Source organism: Myotis myotis, unplaced genomic scaffold, assembly GCF_014108235.1.
Source record: "Myotis myotis isolate mMyoMyo1 unplaced genomic scaffold, mMyoMyo1.p scaffold_m19_p_2, whole genome shotgun sequence".
NCBI lineage: Eukaryota > Metazoa > Chordata > Mammalia > Chiroptera > Vespertilionidae > Myotis > Myotis myotis.
The window spans coordinates 56,108,502-56,129,191 of record NW_023416324.1 but is presented as its reverse complement, the minus strand read 5'-3'; the positions used below and the strand labels follow the sequence as shown (position 1 = coordinate 56,129,191).

The 20,690-nt window shown below is 38.4% G+C and overlaps 1 protein-coding gene across 5 annotated transcripts in view; it reads right to left on the bottom strand.

Annotated features, from left to right (window-relative positions):
* Positions 1 to 300: 300 nt before the first annotated feature.
* Positions 301 to 20,690, bottom strand: part of MIGA1 (mitoguardin 1) — an 85,883-nt gene continuing 65,493 nt past the window's right edge. For 4 of the 5 annotated variants that reach the window (XM_036351569.1, XM_036351570.1, XM_036351571.1 and 1 more), the window contains 8 exons: positions 14,112 to 14,230; positions 13,777 to 13,849; positions 13,004 to 13,090; positions 11,775 to 11,873; positions 9,692 to 9,826; positions 7,115 to 7,168; positions 4,589 to 4,705; positions 301 to 2,507 (listed from right to left, as the gene is read on the bottom strand). In XM_036351569.1, coding sequence (XP_036207462.1) covers positions 2,289 to 2,507; positions 4,589 to 4,705; positions 7,115 to 7,168; positions 9,692 to 9,826; positions 11,775 to 11,873; positions 13,004 to 13,090; positions 13,777 to 13,849; positions 14,112 to 14,230 — 903 coding nt within the window. In that variant the 3' untranslated portion in view covers positions 301 to 2,288. The remainder of the gene's footprint in view (positions 2,508 to 4,588; positions 4,706 to 7,114; positions 7,169 to 9,691; positions 9,827 to 11,774; positions 11,874 to 13,003; positions 13,091 to 13,776; positions 13,850 to 14,111; positions 14,231 to 20,690) is intronic. The other variant, XM_036351573.1, reaches the window with a different exon arrangement.

Below are 20,690 nucleotides of genomic sequence, written 5' to 3'. Positions count from 1 at the left end.
CTGAACTGACCAAAAACTAATTAAATGGAAGCTCTTAATTAGACAAATCAACCTCTTGAATATGGACAAGCTTTAAAAAAAATGCATATATATATATGCACACATATATACATACACACACATAGTATTTTATTGATTTCAGAGGGGAAGGCAGAGGGCGAGACAGAAACAGCGATAAGAGAGAATCATTGATCGGCTGCCTCCTGCACACCTGCACTGGGGATCGAGCCTGCAACCTGGGCATGTGCCCTTGACCAGAATCGAACCTAGGACTCTTCAGTCCTCAGGCTGACACTCTATCCACTAAGCCAAACTGGCCAAGGCTGGGCAACTTTTTTTTTTTTTTTTTTAAAGGTGAAATATAAAAGCGAAAAAGAAAAAAAATACCTTTTGGAAAGCCACTCATCTTACCTGATGAAATAAATTACTCAATTATCTTATGTAGTAGCAGCATTATTAAATAGTGCAATTCTTCAAAATAGTTTTCAAACAAAATCTTCCTCAAATAAGACTACATTTAGCCCCCCAAACAGGAAAATTAATATAAGCAATAACTGTTTTGCCTACACGATAATGGGAATGTGTGCGCACACATATGTGTGTATGTGTGTGAATCATTCAAGGCCAGTGATAGCTCAACAAGAAGCTAAAAATACAAGATATAAATTAAAAAGTAAAACATTACATAATGTAATTTTCGCTTTAATGCTTCTAATCATACTCCTTCATCAATAATCCAAATTATAAATAGCAAATTCTTAAATTAAGAATCTATGTAAGAAAAGTCAAGGAGCTATATACTAAAAAAATTATTAGAGCAATATTTCATATTTTTTAATGCTATAACCTGTACATTATACAGCATAGTACATGCAAACAGAATGAAAATGCTGAATCTCATATTCTGTAACTACTGTTACCAAACATGGCACATACACAGATTTAAAACCTTGAAAGATTATGCTCCCCACCCCACTTTTCATTTTCTATTCCTTAATCAGAAACTAGGCACTTTAATCTAAAAATGCATTCTAAAAAAATATATTTAAGTCCTTCTGGGTAACTCGCTAAAATGAATAAAGCCTACTTTAAAAACAAAATCAACAAATCTAATCCGTTTATATACCGAGTCAGCCACTCCAAATAAGTGGCATATAATTCAGACACAACTCTAAAAGTACCTAATATACTTTTAAAGAACTTTACTTATATGAACAACCCATTTGTTCATACATTCATCATAAAGGACATGAAACATACTTCTATACCATTAAAAATATTTTGTTCTATATTCACGGGGGGAAAAACCCTTCTTTAAAACTGCACTAAGATTCAAACTATGAATAATATTTTAAAAATATGGACGTATTTGCTAAGTTCTCTGTGAGAACAACTAAAAAACAGTTTTAGAGAAGGAGAAAGGAGAAATGACTTTACTGTATTAAGATTAATAACTTCAGGTGTTGGGAGATAGTCTCAAAACTACACAGAAAAAAATTTAATTGCCTGTTATAGTTAATAACTGTTACCCTTTTAATCAATATTCATTGAAGAGAAAAATACTCTAATCTATAAACAGATAAAATAAATTTCTTAATCTCTCTATTGTAACTTATAGGTGCAACAATGTATTTTGGAAACTGCAGTAAATCTAATACAAACTTATAAACTTCTCAGTGTCAATTCACTTAAATGCTTTATAATGATAGTCATTACAGTTTCTTTGATTTAAATACATAAGCAAATGCACAAGCAATAATGTAAGCAGTACATATTAAACACCACTACTGTCTAAACTTCATTAAACAAATGAACAACTTTACAATTAAAAATACATTTTCAGGCAAAAGTGAAGTTTGTGGACACTAGGAGTAATATATTCCTGTATGTGCAGGCCACTTAGGTCTTAGCTAAAGTGTGTGATTTCAAGGTGCAAAGCATAAAAATGGAGCTTTTGAGAAGGAGACTAGACATTTCAGACAGCTTCACGACGACAAATCAATTAACTCCCAAGTACTGGCTTCAATTCAAGCAAAATATGCTGTGTAATATGCAACGTTTCATGACTTAAATTATTACCTAAAGACTGTGAAAAGCAGCTTTGGATACACTACACAGGGATTCAATGCCAGGACTTCTGTGTAAGTACAGTACGGTCACTCATTCTTTACTAGATTTCTCTCCCTCCCTGAGACCATATCCACCAATTCTGTGTAATATATGTTACAGAATCAACAGTTATCTTAAGACATTTCATAGCACACCCAAACTGTCTGATTTTAAGAGACTTATTGAACTTTGGCTTCCACCAGGCCAGTGGACATAACCTGACCATGACTACTGATACAACTGCTTGTATGCCTCAGCGCATCGGCTCCAAGATAGGCCATCAGAAGTTCAGTGCGGCGAATAAGTAACTGCAGGAGGTCTTCGGCCAAGGTCTCGATGCTGGAATAGCGTACTTTCTCGAAGTCAAAAATGTCTTTGAGAAAGAAAAGAACCTGATTCTGGAAAATAAACACAAAAAAATTGGCACTTACTAGACCAAAATTATATTACTTCTAAATAGTCACTAATGTTGTCACATGCATTGCATTAGGAGTCAGAAGGCCTGAGTTCCAGTGCTAGTTTCATATCTCATTGGAAAGGGGTCACTGAACAAGTGATTAGACCTCTTTGGGTCTCATTTTCTTTTACTGTAAAATAAGGGGCAATACTTAGTGTCTTTTTTTTTTTTTTTTTTTTACCAATCAAGATTGATGTTATGATAAAAAAAACCATCAGTAGAAAATGCCTGTAAACCCTAAAGCACTGCATAGAGGTAAGGGGTATTATTAGTCCTTTCCCAATAACTGGAGTTTCTAATGTTACCAATGAGCACTGTACTACTTCAGAGTAAACTATTTCCAATAATTATAACGTATAAGTTTTAAATGTATATTTTTCTGTACATAAAAAAACTTAGGATACATGCAAAACAAAAATAATTTCAGAAGCGTGGAACAGACTGTGGAATATCAGAGGGAAAGCAGGGGTGGATGGGTGGGTGGGAAGAGATCAATCAAAGAACTTCTATGCATGTATACATAACCCATGGACACAGACAATAGTGTGGTGAAGGCTGGGGGTGGCCTAGTAAGGAGGTAACGGGTAGGGGGGAGAAAAGAGGACATATGTAGTACTTTTAACAATAAAGATTTTTAAATAATAAAAATATTTCATTGCAGTAAATAAATATTTATGCTGAAATTCATTTTAAGCAAGTTGTATACTACTAAGTATTAAGTTTCAGGCTATTATGCCAACATGAAAATAAAAGTAATTCCAAAGAGTAAAAACAGGAATATTTTATTTCTATCCTACAGAAAGCAAATGTTACAAAGTACTAAGAAGCCCAGCGGGCTGGTGTGGCTCATGGTTGAGCATTGACCTATGACCAGGAGATCATGGTTTGATTCCAGTCAGGGTACATGCCCGGGTTGTGGGCTCGATCCGCAGTGTGGGGCATGGAGGAGGCAGCCTATTAGTGATTCTCTCTCATCACTGATATTTCTCTCTCTTTCTCTCTCCTCCTTCCTCTCTGAAATCAATAAAAAAAATATTTAAGAAAAAAAAAGAAGTACTAAGAAGGCACACCTCTTAGAATCACCAAATACTGTAACTAGAAGGCTCATTAGCAATTGATCTGCCAAGCTCCCTCATTTTAATGAAGAAAAGGAGGACAAGGCATGATTTTCCCAGAGTCAGACTGTTCATTAATGACAGACTTAATTCCCAGTCCAGATTTTTCCCACTAAACACATACCTTACCTTACATTTGGGAGGTCAAGTAAACTTGTCAAAAAATAATGAGTTTTAAATGATAGTAAAATAAACATTTCCTAAATCATTTACATAAATGCTATATTAAGAGCACATAAACATAATTTTATTTTTTTAATGAAGGGTATAGTGAAACATCCAAACTTTCAAACATCAAAAACTTTCCAAATCATACTTGTTATATTTACTTTTTTATTTGTTCCTTGAAATTCAGCTTCAACTGAAGGCTACTAAAATAGTGAGACTTTTCTTGGCACTGTGCCATGCAGAAACTTCTGCAATGAGCTATATAAATTGTTTTTTGGCAAACTTAAACTGCTGATGTTGGGATACAACTTTAAACTCTCATGTTATTTCTCACAACTGGGATTTTGTCATTCATATTACCTTGAACCAGAACTTTCTAAATTGCCACATGAGCAACAAAAAAATTTATTTACTTTATAAATTTCAAAAGCATTCAGGTATGAAGAACAAGCTGTCTTCAGCAATTTGACTATAACATCATGACTCCAGCCAAGATCGTGCATCTATCACAGAGAGAACCAACAAGGTGATGGACTTGCATCTACTCCAGGAAAAAGCACCATAACTGTATATTACTGATCTACCGGCACTTAAACACTGAATTTAGGTGACTTTTATAACTTCACCTTTAAATAACATTCTCTCTTCTACAAATGCAAACAAACAAACAAACCAAATAGAATATACCTTATCGGATTTTTTATTTAGAAAAAAGAAATGGTTCAATGACTGGACATACCTTAAAGAAGCAACATAAATCATAGAGAGAATTTCTAGGGCCCAAAAAGCCCCAGGCGAGGACAGGGCTGATGTGCTCACAAATGGCATAGAAATGAGCAAAAAATCCATCCGGGATCTGTTGGGAAGTAAAAGAAAATCGAGTAATTTTTACCTTTTTGAATCTGCTTTCTCTTTAGAAACCTAAATTGCTATCCATCATCTTTTGAGGGGAAACCAAGGATCAATGATGAGCCAGCCTAATAAGAAAATAAACTTATAAGTAACTTTTAGTCACAGAATATTTTCTGTGAACTTCATAATGTAGCCAATAGTTTCAAATATGCTGAGAAACAGAATTTCTTAAAGGCATTTTCACTTCATAAAAAAGCAATCATCAGTGTTGTAACCAAATAAAAACAAGAATGGCACAATGTTCCTTAGCAGTATAACGTTTAGGATTAATGAGACCGCCAGGGCTTCAGCTATTAAAAAATTCTACTCAATCACTTAATTAGATTATCTGAAAAAGACTAAAACAAATTTTAAATGATTAAGTACAAAACAGTGCTCACTAGAATCCTAACTTTTCACTAAGGAACCAGCTATTATTGAAGCATTTAATTGTGTAATTGCCTCTTCTTGTGAAATAGTAAAACATACAGTAGTGATTTAGGAAACTCTCTAAGTTTACTAATAACTTGCTGAATGTCCCTGGTTAAATAAGGTCTATGGATTTGTCATAGCCTATACGGGGGATAACTATGCCTTAAGATTCTGCCTCCTGGTGGGGTTATTTTCTATTTTACAGGCTCTAGGACACCTTCTAAACCTCAATTTAAGAACCATATTATAGCAGCAATTACCATTTAATGAGTACTCATTATATTCCAGATAATGTGCTAGATTCTAGTTAATTTAATAAAACGTTCCTGAAAAAGTAGGTCATGTAAACACTAATATGTAAAACGTGATACTTCAGAGAGATTAAATAACCTGTCCTAAATCACACATAGCTCGCTAATGAAGGCCAAAACGTTATGAGGGATGCGCTGAAGTTATTACTATAGCATAAGATGTTCTGCATAAATTAAAATTCTAAACCCCATACAGACTCTAAATGTATTAGGCTTTCAGACAGTTAGCATGGGCTGAAGTAAATTAGAAGGGACATGCTTCCCCAAGGAATAATTGTTGAACTGAACTCAAAAGCAGGTAAGATTTAAGTACAAAGATTAGAGTATGGCATTCCAGGTGTAGGAAATAGTTCTCTGATAGGTTTCTGTGGATACAGAAAGAGGACTAAGGCCCAAGATTAATGCTAAGGAAAAAAAAAAAGTGAGATGTAATGATAACGTTATAATTATGGAAACTACAATTATTAAAATCTTTGTAATATTTACTCTTAATTTTATGTTTAAATTAAGTTTGTTGATACAATCTCATTTCATCCTTACAGCAGCCCTTGAAACAGCATTAACTCCATTCTGCAAACAGGAAAACTGAACGTCAGCTGATAGCAACTTGCCCATCATCGATCATACTGGCTATGTGAGAATCAGACCCAGTCAACAAGTCTGTCCCCTAGCCCAGTGGTTCTCAAGCATTACAGTTTATAATCATCATTTAGGGAACTTGTTTAAAACACCAGGTCTCTAGAATCATTTTAAATAAGAATTACTCAAATAAAGGGTCTCCAGAATTATTTTTAAGAAGCCCCTTCTGAAAATGCTGTGAGAACTGTGTTTTGAAAACACTGTCCTTGGCAATACCATCCCAAGAATAAGACTGATAAATATAGATATAATAATAAAAAAAAACTACAGGTTAAGTATGCAAATAATAATAATATAATAACCAATACTTGCACAATGTACTATGCCAAACACTGTTGTAAGCACTATACATTTTATCTTAAAAACCCCATGCAGTATACTCTTTTAGAGAGATGAGGAAACTAAGGCACAGAGAGGTTAAGCACCTTACGAGGCCATGGCTGATAAGTGGCATTTGAACCAGGCAGCTTCACTCCAGCATCCAAGCCCTTACCACAGGAGTGAAGGTGAGAGCAGCATGCAGTGGGCGAGATGGGCTGAAGGGTGTACAACATGAAGGCAGCATAGAAACTTTGAGACTTTTTTTGTGGAGCCTCTCATTTGAATAAGAGAGCTATTAGAATCAGATCATTATTTCTCAATTGGATTACACAGAGTGGAAACCAGTATATTAAACAATTTTAAAAGACTTAAAACATCATTAAGTGGAAAAAACAAAAATCAAAACTCTATCAGAAGTTTCCAACCCTGAACCCTCTCCCACTTAGTAGAAACCCCATGCATGCCCCAATACTTGTTATATTGAACTCTAAAGAAAGTTAAGGAAGAGAGAGAAATAATTCAAAAAAGGAGAAGCCAACCATGTACCAATAAGTCTCTCATCTAGCTTTCAGGACAGTCCTTCTGACCCGCCATTCCCACTTGAGAAAGGTCTTGGATTTTTTTTGACAGGAGCCTTGAATTACTCAACAAAGAAGTCCAAGGTATTTTACCTTCATTTGTTGCCTTTTCTGTTTCAGCACTGACCAACAACTTGAAGCCACAGCCTAAATATATGCAGAGATGAAAAAAAAGTCTTAAATTCATAACTATAAACTTTCTATTTATAAAAGAGTAATTTTTTATTAGAAATTCAAAGTTGATGGGTCTAAAATGTCCAAAACATTAACTACTAATAAGAACTAGTCCAAGTTCCTTCTACTGTCTGCAAATATTGATATAAAAATTTTGTCTTTATAAATTTAACAATTAAATACAAAGCCTCTAAAGAAAAAAGGTTGAACTCTAGTACCAATGACATTGGCAATTAGAATTCAACTCTCAGAGTTCTTTCTTTTTTTATATATATTTTTATTGATTTCAGAGAGGGAAGGAGAGGGAGAGAGAAATATCAATGATGAGAGAAAATCATTGATCAACTGCCTCCTGCACACCCCCCACTGGAAATTGAGCCTGCAATCCGGGCATGTGCCCTCGACTGGAATTGAACTGGGACCCTTCAGTCTGCAGGCCGATGTTCTATCCACTGAGTCAAACCGGTTAGGGCAACTCTCAGAGTTCTTAAGTTCTCTTCCTATGTGAAAAGAATATATATATAATAATAAAAGCATAATATACTAATTAGACCTGACAACCTTCTGGATGAAGCCAGGGCTGCGAGGGAAGTGTGGGTCCCAGATGCCAGAGGGAAGCCGGTGCTGGCAGCCGGGGGAAGGAAGGCCTACTCTTGCACAAATTTCATGCATCGGGCCTCTACACACATCTACACTAATAAAAGAGAATCATACAAATTAACCATCATTCTGCCACTCCGATACACCCACAAGCCATGCCCACCAGCCAATCAGGAGCGAGTATGCAAATTAACCCAACTAAGCAGGAGACTTGGGTTGCCCCCGGCGATGGAGGAAGCCAAGCTTCCCGCCTGCCCTGGCCGGACCTGGGCTCCGCTCAAGGCTACAAAGTTTCAATTATAGAAGATAAATAAATCCCAGATACCTGCTTCCAGCCCGCCCTGGCCTCCACTCAAGGAGGCGCTGAAAAGAAAAAAGGAGAGGCTGGGAGCTTGGGTCGCCGGAGGGCGTGGCCAGCCTGAAAACGGCCATCAGCCTCTCACCCAGGTTGGCCAGGCACCCCAGCGGGACCCCCCCCCACCCTGAAGGGGCTGTGGGCAGCCTGAAAATGGCCCTCAGCCCCTCACCCAGGCTGACCACACCCCAATGGGGTGAGGGTCCCCGCTGGGGGCTTGGCCAGCCTGCAAACAGCCATCAGCCCCTCACCCAGGCTGGCCAGACACCCCAGTGTATAGATGCATATATACAATAAGTGTTTTGTACATAACAATGAAAACAAAGGACTTTTTCTTCAAGAATAGCACTGCTAGAAATAATTGTGGGTAAAGCTACAGTTTTATCCAAATAAAAAACTAAGAAATACAACCATAATGATAGGGATGAAACATCAACTTGGATCCTGAAGAAATCTGACCCTACTCTGGCATGACCCGACTTTAATCAAGTTCAGTTTACCAAAGAAGTTTTGGAAATGGAGATAACATGTACCTCTTATGGTTAAAACATACTTTGAAGGAAAAGTGGATTTATTACAATTATTTTTAAAAAAAATTTTAATCCTCATCTGAGGATATTTTTCCATTGACTTTTAGAGAAAGTGGAAGTGAGAAGGAAAGACAGAAAAATATCGATGTGAGAGAAACACATCGATTGGTTGCCTCCCGCACATGCCCCAACCAAAGCCCAGGTCGGGGAGGAGCCTGCAACCATGGCATGTGCCCTTGACCAGAATCAAACCTAGGGCCCTTCAGTCCACAGGCCGACGCAATATCCACTGAGCCAAACCGGCTAGGGCTGTTTTAAAATGTAATACAAATTTAATAAAAACTTGCAAAATAATTGTGACATAGCCCATTGGAACACTTTTTGAAAGCCTCAAACTTCATCATGAATATCTATTCTACCTACTTCCAGGTACACGCTTAAAGCCCAACCAAAAAAAAAAAAAAAAAAAATAAGTCAAATAGAGGTTTAATTGTGAAAAACAACAGAAACTAAAAACATTCAAAGTATAGATTACAGTTTAAAAACTCGTTTTTTGGGGGGAGGGGCACATGCCTACTCCTCCCCCTAATTTTATAGTATTTGGGAACATGAATCCCCATATTTTACTTTAAATATATATATGTATTTACTGTCTTTTGACTGCAACTGCTATATTTCAGGTTAGTCATGGCACCATTATAGTTACAGACAATTTTTTGTTAGGTCCAAACTAGTCTGAAGCTTGAGGTATTTTGTTTTTGTTTTTATTTTTAGATCTAAAGAAACATTGGCTATTTCAGGTCAAGGCAAGGACTGATGGAAAAGCCAAAAAGGAAATTTCATCTGAAGACATATATTCTATACATCTGATCCCAATATCAAAGGATGAACTCACTGTCCACACTAGTCATTCTATAGATGATATACATGTAAACCTTATTAATCTTTCCAGTTCTGGCCATTTTTTCATTAAATTTACATGGTTAAGAAAGAAAAAAAAACACCACTTACAGTTTCTTTGAAGGACGAGTTTAGCCAGCGATTATTTACTACATTCTGTATGGATGTGGGTGGGTTTTCTAAATCTTCAAAGGAATCCATTAATATAAAATCCAGAACAACATCATAAAAATTTAGATTTTTCACCTGCATTAAATTATGAGTTAAAACAGAAATTATTATTATTACATAGATCGTAAATAAAATCTGAGTCAGGGCTTCAGACTTTATAACAGCTGAGTGCTTTTGGCTGAATCAGATTGTATCTCTGACAAAAAGAGAGGAAGAGGAGAGACCAGTATGAAAACAACTCAACCCCAGAAATTACACTTCACATGACAGTGTTTCTTCCTAGATCCATCCCATCAAGTGAAATTAATCTTTCCTTTCACTCTGTGCTAGGAGCTCTCTGTTCCTGCTGTCATTATGGCATCCACAAAGCTCATTCTGCTTTGTCACTGAGTTATTGGTGTATCTGCCTTGCCCACAACATCATGAACCTCTTGCTCTTTCATTCATTCATGCATAATGTACCGGGTGCTCAGACTTCTAGAGTAAGCAAACCAGATGCTTAGTTTAGTGGGAAAAACAAACAGCAACAAATAATCCCACAAAAACACAATTATAAACTGTGATAAGGAGAGTAAAGGAAAAGTACATAGTGCTATTAGAGGCTATGGTGGAGTTTCTAACCTAGATTGGATGTCACAGAGGGCTTTCTTCAGGGAGGCATCCAGGTACAGAAAACACCTTATCAAGGCCTTTGAGGTAAGAAGGAACACAGTGATGTTGAGTCAAAGAAAATCACGGCAAGTGTGCTATGGCTCGCTATAGCAGAGAGCACAGAGGCACGAAGAGGAGGGGACGGCTCCTGCAGAGTATATGGCCCATGTTGATGATTTTGGATTTCATCTTCACGGTATCTTAGGGGGGTAGTGGAGGAAGAGAGATGGATGATTAGATTGTATTTTTTATAGACCATTTGGCAGCAATGTGGAGAGTAGAATGGAGAAAAGTAAGAGTGAATGCAGGGAGGGGAGGAGTAGGCAGGGAAGACTGAGGTAGCCCAGGAAAGCCTGTAGTTACTCAGGCTACAGTGGGGCTGCAGGAATAGAGAAAATTTGAAGAAACTGAAAGATATTTAGAAGTTGAAACTGACAAAAAGCAAGAGAGGAATACGATAAAGTATGTGAGGACCAGGTCTCTGAAGGAGGTGTGAAGGAGGAGTCCCAGGTCTCTGGCCTGCACAACTGAATGGATGCCAATTCTTCCACCCAGCGAGGGAACACTGGAGAAGGAAAGATTATGCCTCTGTGTCTCTATACCTACTGTTTTCTCTGCCTAGAAAGCCTTTTACCCCTTGCAAACTCATTCTTTAAGCTCCCATTACAACAAAATGCTCCAGGCTCATCATGTACTTTCCCTATGCTGAGATCAGCATTTTTCCAGAATTCCCTGCAGTTGAGAGTAGAACTTAGAAGCCAAGATCTCTGTGCCCTTGAGGAGTCCTTTCTTTTAAGGTGTAGCTGCTCCCAAACCCTCTCAGTGAACAGAGCTGGGAAGTACATATGTTTATATATATGCAAGCCTTTATATTTATTTCTATATCTATCTATATCTATTATAAACTATGAATTCACCCTATTAGCTCCAAGTCTAGCCCTAGCTTTTTATACCTCCCTTCTATGACAATAAGTAGCCTGGCTCCAATTATTCCCAATATATTGTTTGTTTGATCCTGTATATGTAGCCAAAACCCTGGTCCCAGTGAGCGGCCCATCTGAAACCCTCTCAGCACAGGCCACCACTACTGCCCTACTAGGGCCTGCTCCTGACTTTCAGAAGGAAGAGAAGAAGGAAGGGAAGGAGGAAGGGAAGAGAAAGGCTTTTAAAAAAACAATATTTTTCAGTTGTTGCCCCTTGTATAAAGCCTATGGTTGCTATTGTTTATGTCTCTGCCATTACTACTACCACACAATTGGTTTTACTATCATTTAACAAGGACAAAAAAAACAAACAAACAGTGGCCTCAAATTATATAAATATTATGTGTAAATAACCAAGGGAAATAAATATAAAAAAAATTTGAACTTACTCCTTTAGCAGCAAGTTCCATTTCAGTACTATCCCAGTGATCAGTCTGTTCTAAAAAATAGATCATTTCATCAAAAACATCTTCAAACTTCTTTGGATTCTGCAGAAGAAAACACACTTTAATCCTAAACTCAACCTCATAACAAGGGTCAAGCCTGCAAAGCACATGATTTACTCTTAAAGTCAATTTTTGCTAGATCTTCATTAGATTAGGTTACTGAGTTAAAATAAATTTTCAAGGTATACCATATTCATTTGGTTTAATATTTTGTTGCCCCAACATTTTGAAGAAGCCAAAACTGAGAACATCTGTAAAATGTCATAAGCAAAGTGCCTAATACTCAAACATGTATGCTTATTTAGGTCAGTCCTTAAGGTGAAAACTTGGTCATAGAAGATACCATCTAATGCTTTTGAGGCACTTCTACTCTTATAGCAGGAACTCTAGTTCAAACCACTTATCTGCCATGGGAACGCCAAGAAAGCAACATAAAATTAACAGTGGGAATTGCAAGTTGTTAATATCATCTTTCATTTATTTTACACTTTGTAAAAAATTTGCGTTCCCAATTATCATTTATTTAATCATCATAAGAATCCTCTGAAATAGGGTACCATAAATATAATTTTATTATTCAAATGATGGGATTGAGGTTCAAATAGATTGGGTCTAAAAGCTGGGTATTCAAACGGTTCAAGGAAAGCCTGTTTATTTTGGTTTTCTTCATCATCTGGACACACCTTGCATACAGAAGAGTGGTTCCTTATAGCTTTAATGAAGTTCTTTTCATTCGTTCTGACTCTTCCAGTCCCATGAAGATGAATGAGAGGAAGAGGCAGCTCAATTTGCATTTTCAGATTTCTGAGATCTACATTATTTCCTGGAACCTTCTTACTGAACAGAATTAAGGGAGCTAAGAGAAGAGGTATTCAAAATAATAATAGTGGTGATTGTTAGCAGATCTAATGATGATGCTCACCATGACATTCATAGATCTTATGGCAAATTGGGAATAATTTATGAGAAACAACTGGATCAAAACAGAGTGGGCTTTATACATAGAAAACAATTTAGCACAAGCAGAAAGCTACACTCTTTGGGTTATTTATTTTATGTGAACCTTTGCAACTATCTACAAAAACTGTTTTTTCTATTAAAAATTAAATGCATTTTAAACATCAGTCCAACAGAAACAACTATGAAAATAACTTGCCAACAAAACAAGTTACCTTTCGTGCTTTCACAATCAACGCTGATAAAATTTTCCTTCCACTCTCAGCAAGGAATATCCTATTGGCTGTTTCTGAAAGAATAACCTGAAAAAATATCATCCCCCACACAAAGAAAAAAGAGACCTGTAATGAATTTGAATGGACACTTGACTGTATAGCACATCTAAGCACAAATAACCCTAATGCAGTTAATGCATTGTATGTGGCACTATTTCAGACCACAGAGAAAGCTCCAATTTACTAAAATAAAATGAGTTCTTGAAACCTATAATAAAAAAGATTAAAGGGAAATAAATCTGAATTTAAATTCTGTTCAATTTAATATTAGAAAGTCCAAAATAAATGGTACATAGCCCCAAATCATAAGAAAATAAAGATAATTTTGTTATTTAACAACCTTATTTCATTTTAGGAAACCAATAACTTTACAAATGATTCAAATAAAAAATGATCTAGAACACATACTAGTTGGTAATTTTAAAAAGTAGGATTTTTATTTTAGGCAGCCATTTGTACACATCTGCAGCATCAAAATATCCTGTTTTGACAAAGTGGGGTGGACCTGGGAAGCCATGGAAGAGGACAATGACAAATGAAGCCAAATGAAGGGAAACAGGAGGCAGGAAACATAAACTCGGTGGACTTTATATTTGCCATCAGGAATAACAATAACAAGAGCAAAGAGCTGTCCTGTTTATATGCGGCTGGACTCTATAGCATGAGGGGGGGTGAGTGGCTGGGTAAGGTCACTTAATGTTTAAAAATAATACCTGAAAAGCCTGTCGTATACAGTGAAGTTTGGCAAGAAAATCACTGTCTCCGAGGCACTCCAGCATTTCAGTTCTATGTAATAAACAGGGGAGACAACTGTTACACTGTATTCAAGATCAAGGTTACTACAAATTTGGACTCAAACAAGGCTTAACCTCAGGAACTTAACATGAAACACATGTCTTTTCAATACTGACAAAATATGTAAAAAAAATTTTTTGAGCCTAAAAATATACTTTCCCCTATTCTCATTAACGTTTTAAATAAATATTATACAAACATAGCAATAGTACTTTAATATTTTTCATAAGCATAAGCAAAACTGAAGTGGTACCTCAGCACTCTTGAGTAAATTTTTCCTTCTTCAACTAAATGCATAGCTTCTTCATAAAAAGGGCAGTGGCAAAGAGACTCCAGACTGTAAGAATGCCGGACTTCTCTGTGTTCTGCAAGCTAAGCATTACAGTGGGTTAGAACAGACTGCAATGATATAGGAAAAATACTATGAACAATAGAAAACCAGGTCTCACTAACATCAAAATATACTCAATTTGATTAAGCCATAAAAACTATTCAGTAAGATTTTAAAGCTATCATTTAGAATGATAAAGAGCTTCCCAGACAAGAAAAAACTAGAGGAGTTCATCACCACCAAATCAGTATTACAAGAAATGTTAAAGAGTCTTCTTTAAGATTTAAAAAAGGTAAAAAATATTAATAATAAAATGATAATAAGTACATATCTATTAACAATTACTTTAAATGCAAACAGATGAAATGCTCTAATCAAAAGACATATGGTGGCTGAATAGATAACAAAACAAGACTCTTACATATGATGTCTACAAGAAACTCACTTTAGATCGAAAGACACACAGACTGAAAGCAAAAGAATAGAAAAAGATATTTCAGAAAAATGGAAACTAATAAAAAATCTGTGATAGCAATACTTATAGCAGAAAAAATAGACTTTAAAATAAAGAATGTAAAGAGACAAAGAAGGACCCAGCAATTTCACTTCTGGCTATTTACCTGAAGAAACCCAAATAATTAATTTGAAAAGACATATGCACCCATATATTCATTACAGCATTATTTACAATAGCCAAAATACGAAAGCAATCTAAGTGTTCATCAATAGATGAGTGGATAAAGAAGAAGTGCATATATACAATGGAACAGGACTCAGCCATAAAAATAATGAAATCTTGCCATCTGCAATAACATGGATGGATCAAGAGCAGGGGTGGGCAAACTTTTTGACTCGAGGGCCACAATGGGTTCTTAAACTGGACCGGAGGGCCGGAACAAAAGCATGGATGGAGTGTTTGTGTGAACTAATATAAATTCAAAGTAAACATCATTACATAAAAGGGTACGGTCTTTTTTTTTTTAGTTTTATTCATTTCAAACGGGCCGGATCTGGCCCGCGGGCCGTAGTTTGCCCACGGCTGATCTAGAGAGTATTGTGTTGATTGAAATAAGTCAGACAGAGAAAGACAAATGCCAGACAATTTCACTTACATGTGGAATCTATAAAACAAACAAAACACAACAAGCAGAGCAGAAACAGAATCATAACTACAGAGAACATTTTGACTGTTGTCAGATGGGAGGGGGGATTGGGCAAATGGGAGGAAAAGGTGAAGGGATTTAGAAGTACAAATTGGTAGTTACAAAATAGTCATGGGGATGTAAAGTACAGCATAAGGAATCCTATATAATAAAAGGCCAATATGCAAATAGACCAAACGGCAGAACAACCGAACAGCCAGTCGCTATGACATGCACTGACCACCAGGGGGTGCATGCAGAACATGGTAGGTGTCGGCAGCAGGCAGCAGAGCGTGGAACATGATGGGCGTTGGCCATGGTGGGATGGTGGAGCAGGTGAACTGAGGTGCCAGACCAAGGTGGGGGGCGCCTGTCACTGTCATCGGGGCAAGCCTCTGGTGGTTACTGAAAATTCTTTGCTCCCAGGTGCTGCGGTCCCGCCTGGTGCTCGCACCTGCTGCCAACGCCCAGAGCTGCTGCTTGCACATGCTGCCAGCGCCTGGCGCCGGTCCTGATTGCTCGGTGCCATCAGTGGGTGCGAGCAGCAGCTGCCGGCCCTGATCACCCCTCAGGGCTTTTCCACCTCCCCTGGCTCCCACGCACCATGGTCCCGCCTGGCACTCACACCTGCTGCCAGCGCTGGAGCCACCGCTTGCACCCGCTGCTGGTGCCTGGCGGCAGTCCTGATTGCTTGGCACTGTCAGTGGGTGCGAGCAGTGGCTGCCAGCCCTGATCACCCCTGAGGGCTTCTCCACCTCCTCCTGCTCCTGAGGGGCGATCAAGGCAGTAGCCGCTGCTAGCGCCCACTGACAGCAGCGGCCCCACTTGCACCCGTTGCTGGCGCTGGCCCCAATTGCTCCACACCATCAGCGGGTGTGAGTGGGGCCAGCGCCATCAGTGCATGGGAGCGGCGGCTTTGGGAGCAAGGCTGCCGGCAGACAGGGGACCTGGGGCTGTGGAGGGAGGGACCAGGCATGGATGCGGAGGATGGGCTGAGACCAACCCCTGTGTCCACCACAGCCTCGCAGCACGGTTCTTTCAAGGTGCACGATTTCATGCACTGGGCCCCTAGTATAGTCAGTGATATTGTAATAACTATGTATGGTGTTAGATGGGTACTAGATTTATCGGGGTGATCATTTCATAAGTTATACAAATGTCTAATCATGATGTTGTACATCTAAGACTAATATAATACTGCACATCACCTGTAACTTAATTTTTTTAATTAAAAAAGAACATCAAGGTCAACCAGAGACGAGAGGTTAGGAAATTCTAAGCTTTTTCCTGCACACGTGCATAGCCCTGCCATGTTTGTGGCTTTCTAGATTCCCAGAAATATCCTGGAGCTTTTCAAAAACCCCTATAAACATCTCATGGCCCAATGTTTTCTTTTAAGCGTTTTGGTCAGTCTCTTGTTAGCCCTAGCTGGTATCACCAGCTCAGTCAGCTGCAATGTTAAACAATTATCACTAATTGTTTTCAACAAAGGCCCAAGGGACAGAACTCTTTGTACAGAGCAAGCTCTAAGTTAGGTCAAATAAAAGACAAGTCTTGAGAATGGAGCTCTGCAAGTCAAATAGTGACGATTCTCTAGGGATGGGGCTTTTGAGAAGCTTCAAGGCCACTGAGTTTCTTCCAGTGGCTGCTGAGCCTCTGCTTTCAAAGTTACCGTAGTTGTGAGACTGTTGGTTTTTAAGACTACTGTGAAGAAAGAGATGGCAATAAAGCAAGTTAAGTATCCACAAAGTTCACTATTCTTAAGGAGATTCAGCCATTTTTCTTGAACAATGCTCCTTGAATCTTTACAAATATTTCATTAATTTTCAGAGTTCTAAAAATTATTATTTTGAAAAGTTTTGCTAATGTTTTTATGCTTTTGTGGAGATGTTTAGAGGTGTTTACTCTACTACTCTAGCAGTATTTCTCCATGCTGTAATTCATATTCACACATCACTGTGCTAAATGCCTGACCTGATTATCTCATTTACTCTTTCCAATAACTCATAAAGTAGATACTTTTATCATCAACATTTTACAGATAAAGAAACAGAGGTTTAGATTAGAGGCACATGCCCCAAGTCCCACAACTAAATAGAAGTTAAATTAAGCCCAGGCATTTATACCAGAGCTTATCCTCCTTTTTTTTTTTTTTTTTTTTAAGATTTTATATTGATTTTTAGAGGGAGAGAGAGAGAAAGGAACATCAATGTAAGAGTGAAACATCGACTGGCTACATCTGCACCCCCCTCTACTGGGGATCAAGCTCTAACCAGGAATCAAATCTGCAACCTCGGTGCACGGAATGATGCCCAACCAACTGAGCTACACCAGCCAAGGCTATACTCTTAAATATCAAACTGTACTCTCCTATGAGCACTATCCAGAAAGCCAAGGAAGAAAAAGTTTAAGCACCAACAATTTTTAAGATAGTATAAATATGGCTATTAGACCAGAAGCAAAAGGGAAAAAAAGGTAAATGGAGATAATATCTGACATCATATATTTTCTGCTTTTAAGTAGTATTTCCCCTCATAGTTTAAGGAAAATATATTATGCTACTGGAAAGTGTTTGAGGTTAAAAAAACACACACACACAAAACCTAACGGGTTTAAAAAAAATAACTTATAATGAAAAATTTTTTAGATATTAAATAGTTTAAAGTTTTGAACCACTGTCAAAACAAATAGAAGCTATGTACACCTACCAATAGGAAAAAATTCTGAGGAAACTGGGGCTCCAATTAAACTCTCCACATAAAATAATTCATACTAATAAGAAGTGAACAAATCCAACAAGATTCCAGAGTCAAGTCTTGATTTATTGGTCTACCTTGCTTATTTGTTGGTTTGGCTGAGGTGATCATTTAACTAGGTCTCTTAAAATAGGTTGCAGCTGTGAAAATACATCATATTAAGGATTTGACACTGGATAACATTATCATCAACTCTTCCTAAGAGACAGTAACTCAGAAACATGTATTTAAATAATGAATCTTGAATTTTTTACAGCGAAAAGCAAATCTAAAACAATGGCTTAAATTCTCATTTTAGAATACAGTTTCTAGGAAGGATTTTTTACAAAATTTCCAAAAACTTTTTGAAAGGCTTCCGAAAAAGATTAACATTTTACTAGAGCTGAGATGTGTCTTCTGAAGCAGAGTCTGTAATATGGTTTAAATGGGCAATTTACCATGAAAAGGGGTTCTTTATTTTCTAGCTGAAACTTTTGAAATGTCCTTTATTTCCAAGTCATTCTTCCCTCAAAAGTGTACATTTCAAGAACTTATTTAAAATTTTTCAAACAGGGAGAGAAACTAAGATGGCGGCATAGGTAAACACCGGGAAATTGCCGCCTCACACAACAATTGAAAATTCCCGCAAAGGACAGAGCAAACATCATCCAGAACAACAGGAAGGCTGGCTGAGTGTAAATTCTACAACTAGAAGGAAAGAAAAGCATGCTGAGAGCCAGAGGAGCTGCAGAGGTGAAGTGCAGAGGTACAAGTGCAGAGGTACGGCCGGGTCGCGCGAGCGCGTGTGCGCGCGCGCGAGTAAAGGGGGTGGCACCTGAGGACGCGGCTGTCTTTTTGAATCATAAGCTCCCGACTGCTCTGAACTCCAGTTCCGGGAAGTCTCTGGGGACCCAGGACTCATACGGGGAGAAGCTGGTCTGTCCGGCAGTGGGCGAACTTGAAGGCGGCTTTCCCTCAGAGGTGCTTGCAGCAATTAGCGGGTCACTGAGACCCGCGACTCCGGGCGGAGAATCAGCTATAGCTCCTTGATCCGCCCTTTGATTCCCTGAGACCCCGCCCCACCCAGGCTGCGGCAGAGGCTTTTGCATGTGAATGTACCTAACTGCAGCCGAGCCAGGCAGACCCGGAACTTCCAAGAGAAGGCCCAAGGCCCTGCAGCGGCTTGCATTGCTTCACAGCTGAGCCTCTTCGTGGCTCCTGCTGTGTGGCCTCAGGCAGAGGCTGAATTAGCACCTCCTTAGATCCAGGAACCACTGTACCCAGTGGTCAGAGTGGGACCATCTAGATTGCAACTCCTCAGATCCATAAGGGACACACTCAGGGAGCAGACTCAGTGAGCACCAAAGCCCCACTGAAGCAAGTCTTGCCCCAGAAGGGTGTCTTCAGCACACAAGTTCTCCCACTTTAGACACAGCTGATTCTCACAGCCAATTGGCCTGGAGGTCAATTCCTCCCAGTGATCCTACAACAACCAAGGCACCAAGAGTGCACCAAGAGTGTCCACCCCAGGTAACTGGGGAGGCTGAGCTACTGGGCCCTACAGGACACCTGGCGCGCAGGGCCACTCTATCAACACAGGGAAGCTGCCAAAATGCGGAGACAAAGAAACAGGTCACAAATGGCAGAAATGGAGGAAAGCAAACGATTGGATATAGAGTTCAAGGCCACGTTTATAAGGTTTTTCAAGAATTTTATGGAAACCGCCGATAAATTTAATGAATCCCTCAATAAGTATAGTGAGACCATGGAGGACATGAAAAAGGACCAACTAGAAATTAAGCATACACTGACTGAAATAAAGAATAATTTACAGAGATCCAGCAGCAGACAAGAGGATCCCAAGAATCAAGTCAAAGATTTGAAATACAAAGAAACAAAAAATACCCAACCGAAAAAGAAAAAAGAAAAGAGATTCCAAAAATATGAAGATAGTGTAAAGAACCTCTGGGACAACTTCAAGCGTACCAACATCAGAATTATAGGGGTACCAGAAGGAGAGAGAGGGCAAGATATTGAAAACCTTTTTGAAGAAATAATGACAGAAAACTTCCCCTACCTGGTGAAAGAAATGGACTTACAAGTCCAGGAAGCGCAGAGAACCCCAAACAAAAGGAATCCAAAGAGGACCACACCAAGACACATCATAATTAAAATGCCAAGAGCAAAAGATAAAGAGAGAATCTTAAAAGCAGCAAGAGAAAGACAGTCAGTTACCTACAAGGGAGTACCCATACGACTGTCAGCTGATTTCTCAACAGAAACCATGCAGGCCAGAAGAGAGTGGCAAGAAATATTCAAAGTGATGAATAGCAAGAACCTGCAACCAAGATTACTTTATCCAGCAAAGCTATCATTCAGAATAGAAGGTCAGATAAAGAGCTTCACAGATAAGAAAAAGCTAAAGGAGTTCATCACCACCAAACCAGCATTATATGAAATGCTGAAAGGTATTCTTTAAGAAGAGGAAGAAGAAAAAGGAACTCTTACCATTTGCCACAGCATGGATGGAACTGGAGAGCGGATAAATACCACATGATCTCACTCATTTGTGGAATATAATGAACAACATAAACTGATGAACAAGGACTGATCCAGAGACGGAG